General features: G+C 44.4%; 1 protein-coding gene and 1 pseudogene across 6 annotated transcripts in view; both read left to right on the forward strand.

Annotated features, from left to right (window-relative positions):
• NUDT3 (nudix hydrolase homolog 3) overlaps nucleotides 1–13,587 on the forward strand; it is a 186,887-nt gene that overhangs the window by 30,536 nt on the left and 142,764 nt on the right. For 4 of the 6 annotated variants that reach the window (XR_015185962.1, XR_015185961.1, XM_086496538.1 and 1 more), the window contains exons 2-4: nucleotides 10,380–10,559; nucleotides 11,562–11,639; nucleotides 11,781–11,877. Coding sequence is in view for 4 of the 6 variants with exons in the window: in XM_086496538.1 (XP_086352664.1) it covers nucleotides 10,380–10,559; nucleotides 11,562–11,639; nucleotides 11,781–11,877 (355 nt within the window). In the remaining 2 variants the exon portion in view is untranslated. Of the gene's footprint in view, nucleotides 1–10,379; nucleotides 10,560–11,545; nucleotides 11,640–11,780; nucleotides 11,878–13,587 lie in introns of all 6 variants that reach the window. The other 2 variants (XM_086496539.1, XM_086496540.1) reach the window with 1 other exon arrangement.
• On the forward strand, nucleotides 8,479–9,093 carry LOC147427565 (uncharacterized; annotated as a pseudogene).

Genomic DNA, 13,587 nt, shown 5'->3' on the forward strand with positions numbered 1-13,587 from the left:
GCGGAATGGATACTTCGCATGGAGGTGATGGGCATGAAAGTAGTGAAGAAGAATTTCCTCACCATGGAGGTTTTCTTGACCCTCCCCCTTCGCCATCTACGCCAGGAATTGCACCAAATTCCATGGAGGCTTTGATTAAGTCGATGATGGATATGATGGCAAAGCAAGAGGCGACTCGCATTGCCGCAGAGCGTGACCGCCAAGACAGACAGGATCGCGATTGCTTAGCGGCCGAGGAATGGAAAGAAAAAAAGCGGCAAGAAAGGCCGACTTGGAGCACGCTCGCTTGGCGGCCGAAGAAAGAAAGGCTACTATTGAGCGTGAGCTTGTGCAAGCACGCTTGGCAGCCGACGCAAGAAAGGAAGCGGCTGAAGAAAGAAAGGCTACTATGGAGTATGAGCGTGAGCAGTCTTGGAGTTAGAGGGTGAGGCCCAGAGAGAACAACGCATGAACGACTTGGTACTACATGTCCTCACCTCGGAACTCGAACTGGCCAAAGATGTTGGTCGCTCATCAAGTGGCGCAAGCCAAGATTCAGACTCCAACAACCTTGTTATCGAGAAGTTGACGTTCAGTAAGTATGATGGTAAGATGGATGCTAGTGTTATTCATTCTTGGTTGCATCAATTTAATGCTTATTTTGCGACAACTAAGAAGACAAGGAATAGCAAGGTTTTGACGGTAGCTATGTACCTTGCCTGTGATGCGATCTATTGGTACAACGCATGGCAAGAGGCACAGCTAGCCGCGCACCTAGAGGAAGCTGACGAAGACTCCGACAACCTTGTCATCGAGAAGTTGACATTCAGTAAGTATGATGGTAAGATGGATGCTAGTGTTATTCATTCTTGGTTGCATCAATTTAATGCTTATTTTGCGACAACTAAGAAGACAAGGAATAGCAAGGTTTTGACGGTAGCTATGTACCTTGCCCGTGATGCCATCTATTGGTACAATGCATGGCAAGAGGCACAGCTAGCCGCTCACCTAGAGGAAGCTGACGAAGAAGTGCCCCTTTCCTTCAATTGGGCCGACTACCAAGACAAGCTCAAGGCGCGGTTTATGCCTCCTCAGTACCTAGCACGATAAGAATGGTAACTCTTCTAACCCATCTTCCTCTAATTCTTCGGAAAAGAACTCTCCAAATGAATCTAAGGGTAAAGCTAAAGCACTTGCAAAACCTAAGCTAACCCCGGATGAAAAAGCTGCACAAGGAATTGTAGGAGGATACATCATGGCTTGAAAACATGTGATTTATGCTAAGGAAGGTAGATGTTATCAATGTCACGTCAAGGGTCACATTAAGAAGGCTTGTCCTAAGACAGCCCCACCTAAAGAACCAAAGACACACACAACCAACACAAGCACTTTAATGAACCAAGCTGAATCTTGTCATGTCTCTCACACACACATTGATGAGTCTCTCATGAAGTGTTATGGTCATGTAAAGGACCAACGTTTTATCATATTGTTTGATCCAGACAGTATGCATGATGTGATTAGTGTCTCTCTTGTTGAGAGAGCCCGCCTAAAGGTTAGTGAGAAATCTCCTCTCGAGGTTTCTGGCTTCGCTCCCAGGATGGACTCTCTCATCACGAAAGAGTGCCTTGATGTGTTGTTTACAGTTCAGCAAGCTGCTTTCCGTAGGAAATTTCTCGTGTCTTCTCTTTGAGGATGTGATATGCTTTTGGGCATTAGATGGTTTCGTGAGCATAACCCTCTCATTGATTGGGAGGCCAACACTCTCACATTAAATGCAAGACGGACTCCCCCATCATCATTCGTGCTGAGGAGAGTATGCATTCTTTGCCTCTCATTTCTCATGTGTAGGTAAAGCGTGAATTACAACGAAGAGCACAAGCGCCATTCATCTATGCTGCTCTAGTTTCTCAAAGTATTCAGGCTCCAGCTAAGTATTCCGATTTGTTTACCAAGTTTAAGCATCTCTTTTTGTAGGATGATCTGCCACCCCGTCTCCCATTCAAGCAGTTGGAGGACCATCGCATCGAGCTTAGGGAGAGGGCACAACGAGTCAGTAAGGCTCCCTACCGTTTGAACAAGACACAGGAGGAAGAGTTAGAGCTACAACTCACGGAGTTAGTGGCCAGAGGATTCATACGTCCTAGTGTAAGTCCTTTTGCTGCTCCTATTTTGTTTGTTCGCAAGAAGGATGGTTCGTCCCGTTTGTGTGCTGATTACAAGGCATTGAACAAGATGAACGTCAAGAACAAGTTTCCGATGCCTCGTATTGAGTATATCCTAGATAGGCTCAAATGGGCAAAGGTTTTCAGCAAGGTCGATCTCAAGAGTGGATACCATCAGGTACGAGTATTCAAAGGCGACATCTTCAAGACCGCTTTTCGCACCGAGCGAGGGCAATGGGAGTATATTGTTATGCCTTTTGGATTGACAGGTGCCGTGGGTACATTTAATCGTCTCATGGTAGGCCGTTTCGGCGATATGGTTGGTGTATGTGTGTTCATCTTTCTTGATGATATTCTCATTTTTTTTGCATCGTGGGAACAACATGAAAAGGATGTTGCAAGGGTACTAATCCGTTGGATGAGTGTCAATTGTACATTGCAGCTAAGAAGTCTGAATTTTTTCTTATTGAAGTCACTTATCTGGGTTATATCATTTCTGCAGAAGGCGTCGAGCTAGATCCCGCGAAGGTGGAACAGGTTCGTAATTGGGATTTGCCCAAAAGTGCATATGATGTGCGTTCTTTTCTTGGTTTATGTCACGCATATAGTTCGCACATAGAGAATTTTGCACGCATTGCCGCACCTATGACTGATGTTTCGAAAGGGGTCAAGACTCGCCGTCAGCGCGTAGACTTGCCCGAAGCAGCCATTGAGGCTTTCGCAGCTCTCAAGGTTACGGTGACAGAAGCACCGTGTCTTATCCTTGTCTCTTGGGATGATCCCTTTGAGGTATGGACGGATGCGAGCAATGTCGCCATAGGCGCTGTGCTTCAGCAACATGGTCGTCCTGTAGCTTTCCTTAGCCGGAAGCTCAATAGTGCTGAAAAGAATTATTCAATTTATGATAAAGATTTTTTGTCTGTCATTCACTCTCTTAAGCATTGGAAGTATTTTCTGTATGGTAGAGAGTTTACAATTCGCACAGATCATCAAGCCCTCAAGTGGCTCCAGTCTATGCCTAGTGCACATTGGAGTGATCGCCAAGCACGGTGGTCATAATTTTTTGAGCAATTTGGATGTTTGGTTGAGTATGTGCCTGGAAAAGCTAACCCTGTTGAAGATGCGTCGAGTCGCAAAGGACAGATTTTGGCTCTTGAGTCAAGGTCCACATTTTCTATTCAGGGTGTGTCTTTTGACAACATGAAGAATCAGTATGCGGATTCCGAGTTTGGTAAGCATTTGTTGCAGGCTCTGGCTCCCCAAGGGCCAAGCAACTATCTAATTCGTGATGGTTTGTTGTATTTTCGTCAACGTTTATGTGTGTTTTTCTCTCTCAGGCCAACCATATTACATGATGCACATGATTCTCTTACGGGTGGGCATAGGGGAATGACCACCACTTTGGAAAAAATAGAAATATTCTTTTATTGGCCTAAAATGCGAAAGGATATGTTTCGTTATGTCACTCAGTACACTATATGTCAAAGGGTAAAAGCTCCTAGGGGTAAGCAACAAGGCCCCTCTTACTTCCGCTGCCTATTCCCGATGGACCTTTTCAAGATATTTCCATGGATTTTGTGACTAACCTTTCACCAAGTTTTCATTCAAGGAACACTCAATGTTTGACAATTGTCGATCGTTTCAGCAAGTTTTGCATGTTGATTCCTTGTAAAGCCACAGTCACCGCAGAAGATCCATTAAGCATTGGTATCCCCTTTGTGGTTTGCCAAAATCAATTATTTGAGATAGGGATGTTAAGTTCACGTTGAATTTTTGGTGCGCACTGTTTGAAAATTTTGGCACTAAGTTGAATTTTTCATCGGCTTTTCATCCACAATTTGATGTTCAGATAGAGATTTACAATCAATTGGCTTTTGGTGTTTTAATGTCATATGTGCATGATCAACAGTCTCAATGGGAGCTTTATCCTCCATTGGTTTATGTTATTTTGAATAACTCTTTTTTGTGTGCCATTGGTCGAACTCCGTATGAGGCAGCTTTTGGCCCTCTATTCCAGTCACTTTTGACTCGCTCGGTCAGTCAAATGCCTGATGCCAATGTTGAAAGTGAGTCATTGGATGAGATTTCTGAGAGTGTGAAGCTTCGGCTAAGCAAGGCTCATGAATCTTATTCACGGCAGGCTAATAAGCATCGTCAGGATGTTTCGATCAAGGAAGGGGATTGAGTGTATTTAAGAATCTTGAAGCAACGGCTTAAGCAAGTTGGAAAGAAGTGTCCCACGTTATCTTTTCGAATGTATAGTCCTTTTCGAGTCATTAATAAGATAAATGAGGTCTCAAAGAAATTGCAGTTTCCTAACTCATGGTCAATGCACAACGTTTTCCATGTTTCGTGGTTGAAAGTGTTACAGGGAACACCTCCAAAGGACATTTCGGATGAAGAAGAACCAGAGATCATAGATGAAGCTGAAGTCATGGAGCCGGAGCAAGTGTTGTTGCATCGATTTCGACATGGTTCGAAGAAGCAAGTGAGACAATACTTTTTGAAGTTCAAGGATCGAGGAACCCACGAAGCAGTGTGGGTGGATGAAGCGTTTTTCAACGATTATCGAGAGTTGTTGGCAGACTACAAGGAAGCCATGCAGCTCGGTACCAGTACCTCACTTTAAAAAGGAGGGGATGTCACATGACACATCCAACCCTATGTGTCCGTGGACAAGCTACAGCATGACAAGGGTTCAACAAGTCCAGTCAGTCTAGTTTAGGAAGTCAGTCTAGTTTAGGAAGTGTTCTGGCACTTTTGTGAGTGTTCGCAGACCGTGCATGCTGAGGCACTTAGAGTAGATGCATATCCTCTGGTTGCACACAACATGATCATCAACATCATCATCAGAATCGAACAGAATCCATCAGGAGCATTTTCCAGTGCATTAAATCTATTTTTCCTATTTTTGACATTTTTCACTTATTATTTTAAGTGACTTTTGTTGGGAACTGAGTAGGGCAAAATGGGTAAGATAATATATAAGCAAACCTAGGATTACGCTAATTGGCAGAAGAGAAGGAGAACAACAGGCACAAGTGCAGCAGGTTCCCCCTCTCTCTCTCAAGCAGGACTTCCCCCTTGGGTGGCGTTTTCCCTTAGCCTATGCGGCGTTTTATACACAAGATCTCTGGCGTTTCCCCCCAACAATTCCAGCGTTTTACACGCAAGATCCCTGGGGTTTTCAACAGGTAGCTTGATTGCCAACATCCCTCAGCACATAGCGTTTTTCAGCCAGCCTGTGCAGCGTTTTCTAGCCCTCAGCACATAGCGTTTTCTGCCAGCCTATTCAGCGTTTGACAGCCCAACAGGCAGCGTTTTCAGCAGCAGATCCTTAGCCATAGGACAATGTTACTTGCAGCAACAGGCAGGCCAAAACAGCCAGCAAGATCAGCGTTTTCATACCACAGCCTTGGCATTTTTGGACAGCAGTACAACAGGGTTTCGAAGCACTCAGTGTTCAGCCATAGACTCGGTCCCATCATCGCCACCGTCGACATCGACATAGCCCATTAGACTTGCATCAGTTAGCATCCACCTAGACTTGTACCAGATTGTGCAATCAATAGTAGACCACTCTCGCCATCGAGAGTGGGGCCTTCGTAGGAGGGTTAAAACTCCCTGGTGTCGAATTCTCTTCTCTCTCTATCTCTCAGTCTCATGCACTTTCACGCACAGTGTCCATTCACTTTGTTTGTGTCCATTGCACTCTCTCATTAAAGAACGGAAGGCTCTCCCTTCCATAAGAAAAAAAGGAACCTTGAGCACAGTTCGGAGCACTCATCTTGAGCAAAGTTCAACATTCATTCCGCTGCACCTTACAAGCAATCCTTGCAGCAAGACCTGCAACATCCTCAACATCGCCTACATCCTCAGAACCAGGACGTACATCAATGCCCTGCACAATATTCCAGACGCCCTTTGATACAAGAACATGTTGCATCATGTAAGCCCACATAGGGTATTGTCCCCATCCAATCTGTCCTTAGTAGCAAACATCTTGAAGACATCTGTGTTGTTGTCAGCCATGGTAAATGCTGCACTTGATGTGAAAAGTGCCCGAAAAGAGGAGAAACGAAGCGGGAACAACACGTGCTATATAGCACAAACCGTTGAAGATTGTAAGGGACCTGTTATGCAAAAAATGGCACTGACAGAAATTCTGCACAAAATGACGAAATAGCCTGTGCAGTACTGCCTGTAGTGGAAACGGAGGCCAAAATGAGCCCGAATCAAAAATCTGAGCAAGCTCTACGAGCACACCCGAAATTTTTGTCGACCTGCGACGCTTGCCAAAGCTCACTGAAATCGGAGAAAGAGACTAGGCATGTGTTGGAGCTGCCGGCAACTAAGCCCGGGAGGACGCAACCTACTCTGATACAAATTGTTGGAATTAGGGTTGGAGAAAAACACACATAGCTTGGAGAAGACGAAGGAAGCTCAAGGCACACAACAGAGAGTGTATTACTTAGTGTGCAATGGAAAGATAGATAGCCCTAGAATGAATGGGTGTATATACAATGCACGGGGAAAAAAACCTCTTAAAGAGGGAAAAAATGCCCCAGCGGTCCTAAGTGTGTTCACACACATTACTACCACATGTATATGGTAACAAGATAGAGATTGCACGCACCATCATTGAGTGCAATCTCTCTTTCCATATTCTTCATACGAACCGTTGGAAACGTAGGGTGAAGGCTATTGCTGCGGTTGGTCCATGTGAGCATGCGCACCAAGAAGCTTGATGAAGAGAGGGCACGAATCGACAAGTCTCTTGACCTTGTGCGTTCCGGATGGAAAAAGTATGGATGCTCTATTCTCTTGAATTGATGGAGTGACCACAAGAAGAGGGGCATCATTAATATCCTTGTCTCATGCCCTCTTGGCACCTACTTCTTGCGAGCGGTTGATGCGGGAGCAAGGGGAAAGAAGGTCACGGGTGTCTTTATATACCGCTACGTCTGTCAAGCCATAATGGAGGTAAAATTTCATGTTTCTACTTGCAAGTATCTACTATCTTTATCTCTTTTGCCTTTTGCATTGGACCTTCTCACTTTCCTTTCTTCCATATGTAGATCGGTGCAAGCAACGTCATTCAAGTAATCACCGACAATGCCTCCAATTGTGCTTCCATGGCCAAAAAGCTAGAGGCGGAGTTTCCGTCCATAGCATGGACTCCATGTGCATCTCATTGCATTGACCTTCTCATGGAGGACATTGGCAACCTACCTTGGGTGAAGGATATTATAACCCAAGCCCTCTCAATTGTCAACTTTGTCAATAAAAAGGTGAGAGTACTTGCGATATATCACACTTACTCCGACTTGGAGTTGAAGAAGCCTTCCGGAACACGCTTTGCCGCTATGTGGCTCCTCCTTGAGCGCCTCTATGATCTGCAAACCAACTTGCAAAATACAATGGTCTCGGATGAATTCAAAGCATGGATAGAAGGAGAGACACAACCGGCACAACAAGATACAAAATCCATCCAACGGCTTTCCTTGAAGGAGGACTTTTGGCAAGCCGTCTAAGGTCTTGTCATTGTGGTCTTACCATTGTACAAGGTGCTTTGGATGACCGACATGGAAGGGGCTACCATAGGTCTCCTTTTCTACTTCATGGAGGAGGCTTACAAAGAGATTGAGAGGTCCACCATTCTCAATGGAGCACGCGATGGATAATGGTAAACAATTATAATCCTCTACTATTTTCTATATGCTAGTAACTACCTACCCTTCCATGCTTGATCAATGACAACTCTAATTATTCTCTCTTTCTCTCTCTTTGTAGTGATGTGTTGGAGGACTTTCCAAAGAGAGAGAACATTGTCTTTTCTTGTAAAAAAGCGGTGGAATCGGATGAGGCGACCAATCCATGGTTTTGCCGCCCTCTTGCGTTCCGCTTTCAAAAAGCCATCCATCTTTGCGGATTAAGCACTTCAAGAGGAGCGGGACAAGTACCTTCCAAAGATACTCAAAGAAGAACACCATGGAGAGTTTCTTCAAGAGCTCATCAACGATGGAGACCAAAGGGGCACCGCATTCGCTTCCTGCGTGTGCTGGAAGAGGGATTCCTTAGTGAAGCCTCTATTGGTGGGAATGTTTTGGCTATTAATTGCCTCACCTTCAAAGGGCGGCATTCATAGTGACAAGGAATGGCCATTTTCAGGTCCCCGTTTCCCGTTCCCTTCCTAATTTCCCGTTCCGGATCCGTTCCGTGTTTCAGACGTGAGTATCCAAATTAGGGATCAAATCTCACGCCTCTCTTCTACTTGCTCTAGGATTACTCATCCGGTGTGTATGAGCGGAATTGGTGGGCATATTCTCTCATACACACCAAGATCCGCAACAAGCTCTCTACAAAGAAATTGGAGCGGCTGATCTATTGTCGCTTTAATTTCCATATGTTGCGGTCTATGCATGAGATGCCAATGGCTAGGCAGGTAATCAAGCTGGCACAGGTCAATGTAGATGAATGCAAGCACTCCATTGAGAGTCTTAAGAGTCTCAACAAAGAGCGCGATCCAGAGGAGCAAATATTTCAAGACCTCTACTTGGAGTTGGAGGAGATAGATCGCTGTGTCTCTCGCACACGGTCCCGCAAGAAGGTGGTTGTGCGAGCATCGACAAGAGCAAGTAGAGGAGCATCGACAAGAGCAAGTAGAGGAGCTTCGACTTAGGTTGCTCGTGGGAGTGGTAGAGCATCGGCACAAACACCTAGGATCTATGTGCGGCGAGGCTCGGGTAGCGGATCTACTATGGCGGCCACCACTTTGGAGAATGTGCCCATTTCTAGGCCTACGGATCCTAGAGAGCTAGAGTTTGATGATGAGGGCAACATCCTTAGTGAGGGAGATTATGGTCTTGCATCTAGTGCATCTGATTCATGTAGTGATGAGGATGATTCCAATACCTCAAGCTCAAGCTCGGACCCCCAACTCCGGTGATGAGAGCGATATGAGCACTTAGGAACTCTCTTTATGCGTTAAAGTTATCACCTATGGGCCATGAGTTGTCACTACTTTTTGGTACTTAGTACTGCTTTTTGTCACTTGTATCTCTCTACTTATTATTGGCAAATGCAATCAATGATCATTATTCTTATTTTTCCGAACTATCACGTTCTAAATTTTTGACCCTTACGTTTGAGAACTTCTTGGTTTAGTCTCTCCTGTAACTTTTAAGCTCTAAAGATGTATGGTTTTTTTTTTGCATCGTACGTTACGTCAACCTGCGTCTTTAATTCGACTAGTATCGCACGTCTTTGTACGTGTACCCGTCGTACATGACTGTATGTGTCAACTATGGTGCATGCTTAAGTGCTTTTCAATTGGAGCTCATACACGCATCTTAGACGAGTTTTTGCAAGACCTCTTATTCTCTTATTTTCTCCCATGATCTTTGCTAGTCTCAAATGCATGCACCACATGTTGTAATATCTCTATTGAACTTTCAGATCATGCATATAGTAAGTGTTTGAGAATGGGTTTTAGGCCAATTTGGATGTGGGGACAATATTAGCAAGGACACAATTTTGCGCTCTCTTTGTAGACCTTTGGGATTGTTTTGTGAGCCGATTTTAAGCAAGAACTTGAAAAGGTGCTGTATGCCTAATACATAACCTCATTTATAAAACTATTGTGCAATGGCGTATTTCGTTCAAAATTGATACTCTCTTGCATAAGTAAGTGTAAAATTATTGGTAGATAGCATCTTGTACAAGGTCAGCTACACGCAACTGGACTGAAGCATGCCTGAAGTACGAGCTTAGTCCAAGCAATGTCTGGGGACAAAGCTCATTATACATTTGGAAACTAAAAAGGTTTGGATGTTGTATTGTGACTGTTTTCACTCCTGCCATTCTAGAGAAAATGGAGTGGATTTGAGCATATAAGGACGAAATGTAGTACCCTACAGATCTGTTCTATCACAAAAATGTTTCGTATCTTCTTGATCTGGATACTTCCTAGAAATATTGCTGAGGGTGTATGTGGTACTCTAGCCTTCAGCAATTCAGATAGTAGTGGCATGTAAAAACCAATTTAGATGCTTATACAGTAATATTTTGGAAGCTCGTTCTGTACATTATGAATAGGGTCTCTGATTCTCTAGTTAGTATCTTCTTTAATTTAACATTATTTAACACCATTGGAGATGCCAAACTGAGTTTTGACTCGACTCTTGGGGCTTGAACATTTGAAACTTGTTTCTACCTTATGTGCTCTCCATACAGGTCGGAGGTACATCGAGATGGCGACTATCATAGAGCAGTACACATATGGATTTATGTCGAAAGCAGTGGGGAGTTGCTCTTGCAAAAGCGTGCTGACAATAAAGATTCATGGCCTGGACTTTGGGATATATCAAGTGCTGGACACATTTCTGCTGGGGACACGTCCCTCTCATCCGCAAGGTATATTTACGAGCGATTTGCAATAATATTAAATCCTTCATCAGTAAGATGAGGTAAAAGGTAAGATTCAGAAAGTTTTCTTTAACCGGAAAATTGAAAAGACGAGCATTATCTTATATACAAGACTCTTGGATTGCCGAAAGTCTTGGTTACTCAAGGCAGTAGTGCTGAATAAGATGCCTTTAATCATCATAAGCTGTCCTTGTAAAAGTTTAAAAAAAGGGTATTTCTATGTTAACAGTTGAAAAGCGACGCTCCACATGTCTAGCATCCTTTATGATTGGTTGTATAAATGGGTATGACAGGTCTCCTTGGGGGGAGCAAATACCATTCTAATTTCACTATGGTGTGTCTTCATTCAAGCTTTGCTATAGAAATGACATATCTAGGACACACTTGCTTGGTACTTTTATGATTAAGACTCTTAAGGCAAGCTTACAATTGTCACAACTCCCCTATGAAAATCAGGATGCATTGCCCAATTTTGAAGAGTTTTAAGTCTGGAATTAAGCTTTGTCTGAGCAAGTATTGCTTTTCAGCACTATTCCCATGGCTTTTGAGCTCATGTTTTTATGACTTCCAGCTAGGATAGTTTTGGAAAAGCTCGCAGCCTTTTCTTCCTTGTGCAGCTCAGAGTGCGGTACAATTGAGGGTCTGATCTTTGGTTTCTAAGATAAGGCTATTGAGCTCTCCCAGCCTTGATTTCATAGACATTCTTGCTTGCTAGTGTTGGCTGGTAGTAATTTATGCAACTGTTGTTGGCTGCAAGTTCTTGCCTCCAAGAGTTCTGTGCCAGGAGCACTGTATTGTTTTGGTTGCATAAAGGTAAATACAAGGCAAATTTTGGGTCCTGCTATAGATATTCTATTTAGACTCCTAGATGAAAACACCTTACAAAGTGGCAGTTTTTTAATCTCTTTGTTTAAGACAATGAAGTCATCAACATTACTATTTGTTACTATACTATAATAGCTTTAAGGGTGAAGTTTGCTTTGTTGGCAGGAGGGAGCTAGAAGAAGAGCTTGGTGTTAGTCTCCCACTTGAAGCATTTGAGCTACTATTTGTTTATCTTCAAGAGTGGTGAGACTTTTGAAGGTTACTATTTTGAACATTTTGTTACTATTTTCTAACACACATTCAGCACTATACCATGTGATTTTTTTGCAAGCTTTAAGCACAATGGTGAAGAGATCTATGTTTTGTGCATTGCATGTTGTGCAGTGTGACAAATAATGGCATTTTTATTAATAACGAGTTCAACGACGTCTACTTAATAACAACTTTGGAGCGAATCCCTATTGATGGATTTTTACTTCAGGTAATGTCGAATTCTTATGAGGGCAGTCCCTTTTTCAGTGTGTTGCAATTGTGGAAGTAAGTTTAAACATATAACAAACCCCCCCCCCCCCCCCCCATCCGTGCCGCCCAAAATAAAAGAAAAAAAAAACACATACCACCATCACTGCCGCCAAAAAAGAAAAAGAAAAAAACACACTTTTTATTTGTTGGTAAACTGAATTTCCATTGATTACAATAATGCACAAGACATGGCCACCCAAAATGGGTGAAGCTACACGGAAAGGCTAGAAACAGTTGTGGAAGACCTCAAACTGCTGAAGTGAAATGTCTTTGCAATGGAAACAATCACGAAGAGACTAAAGGAGCAGAGTATTGAAGTATGGATAGGGTAAAGCCATTGACTCGACGGTCGTGTCCTCATTGATGGGAAGACCGGTGAATAAAGACTTGTGGCCTATGAGACAACCACTCCCAAAAGCCTGATAAGAACTCAGCTGTGAGATCCTCCTCCTCCCAATGAGGTGCTACAGGAGGACGAGCCTCTCTCCGTGCTGTCAGTATGTGACGCCCTAGTCGAACAATGTACTAAAAGAAAGGGATCCCGGGGTGGTCGGCTGAAGAGAAAAGGTCTTTCCAAAACCACTCTCCAAGGTCCCACTGCACTCGTGCTAGAGGGCAGCTCTCCCAAGCCCAAAGCCTCCAATGGCCTGTCTCAAGATCTGCTGGGTTAGGATCTGTGACACAAGTCCTCCACTACTCGTGTCCTCAGAAAACAACACTTTGCAACTTGTGGAGCCTCTATTGAGAATTTGTGTAGTCGACCCTCGTTCTGGATCTCAAAGAACATGGGGATTATGGACTCCGAGCAAAAGCACGAACTGCAATGAGGACATCCACTCGCGTGAAGGCCCCCATCCATCTGGGAGCTGCTGTCTCTAGAGGGATGAGCCACTCAGCTGGTAAAGCCTCTGTAATGTCCTGGCACATGCTCTGCATCCCTCTTTGGCCTCGTAGCTCGATGCTCTGTACCTCCTCTGGCAAACCTGAAGATTGAAGCCAATCGCCGAGAGTGTGGGCTGGGCCCTCTACCATGGGATCCCAAGAAACATGAGGCCTACTACTAACGAGGTGGCCTCTCCGAGTACAAACCATGGGGTTTCAAACAAGGGGCTGTCTCAAACACTCCTACGTGCAGGTGGGCTGGTGCTATTGTAGGCCACTCCTCAGCTACTCACAAGACCGAAGAAGGCTTGCACCAAACCGATCCTCTAACCTCTTGCTCAGACCAACTTTGTGCATCTCTGTGAAGATTCACATGATGGAAGGGCTCCAAGGGCCTCCTGCATGAGGCACTCGAGCTCGGAGTGGGTGAAGCAAAAACTTTTTCCAGGGCTCCTCCCCTTGAAGCAGTCCTCTGACAACAAACTTCCAAGAAGGGCTCTACTCTGTTGTGCTGGGTCAATGATCCCCAACCCCCCCCCTGAGAACATGGCCCGGGATAACTGTTTGTTGTACCCTAACCAAAGAAAGTTTCTGATCAGCCTCTCTAGCTGGCTAATACAGGAGCTCGAGAAAATCAAGCAAGGCGTGATGTACCACATAGTATCCAACAACACTTGGTTGGCCACTACAACTCTGCCTGCCAAAGAGAGTCGTCCGGAACTCCAATGCAACAACTTCCTCCTAATGGACAGGAGGAGGGGAGCAGTCCGCTGCTCAGGGGACAAGT

Source organism: Adiantum capillus-veneris, chromosome 23 (assembly GCF_014529385.1).
Source record: "Adiantum capillus-veneris isolate H3 chromosome 23, ASM1452938v2, whole genome shotgun sequence".
Taxonomy (NCBI): domain Eukaryota; kingdom Viridiplantae; phylum Streptophyta; class Polypodiopsida; order Polypodiales; family Pteridaceae; genus Adiantum; species Adiantum capillus-veneris.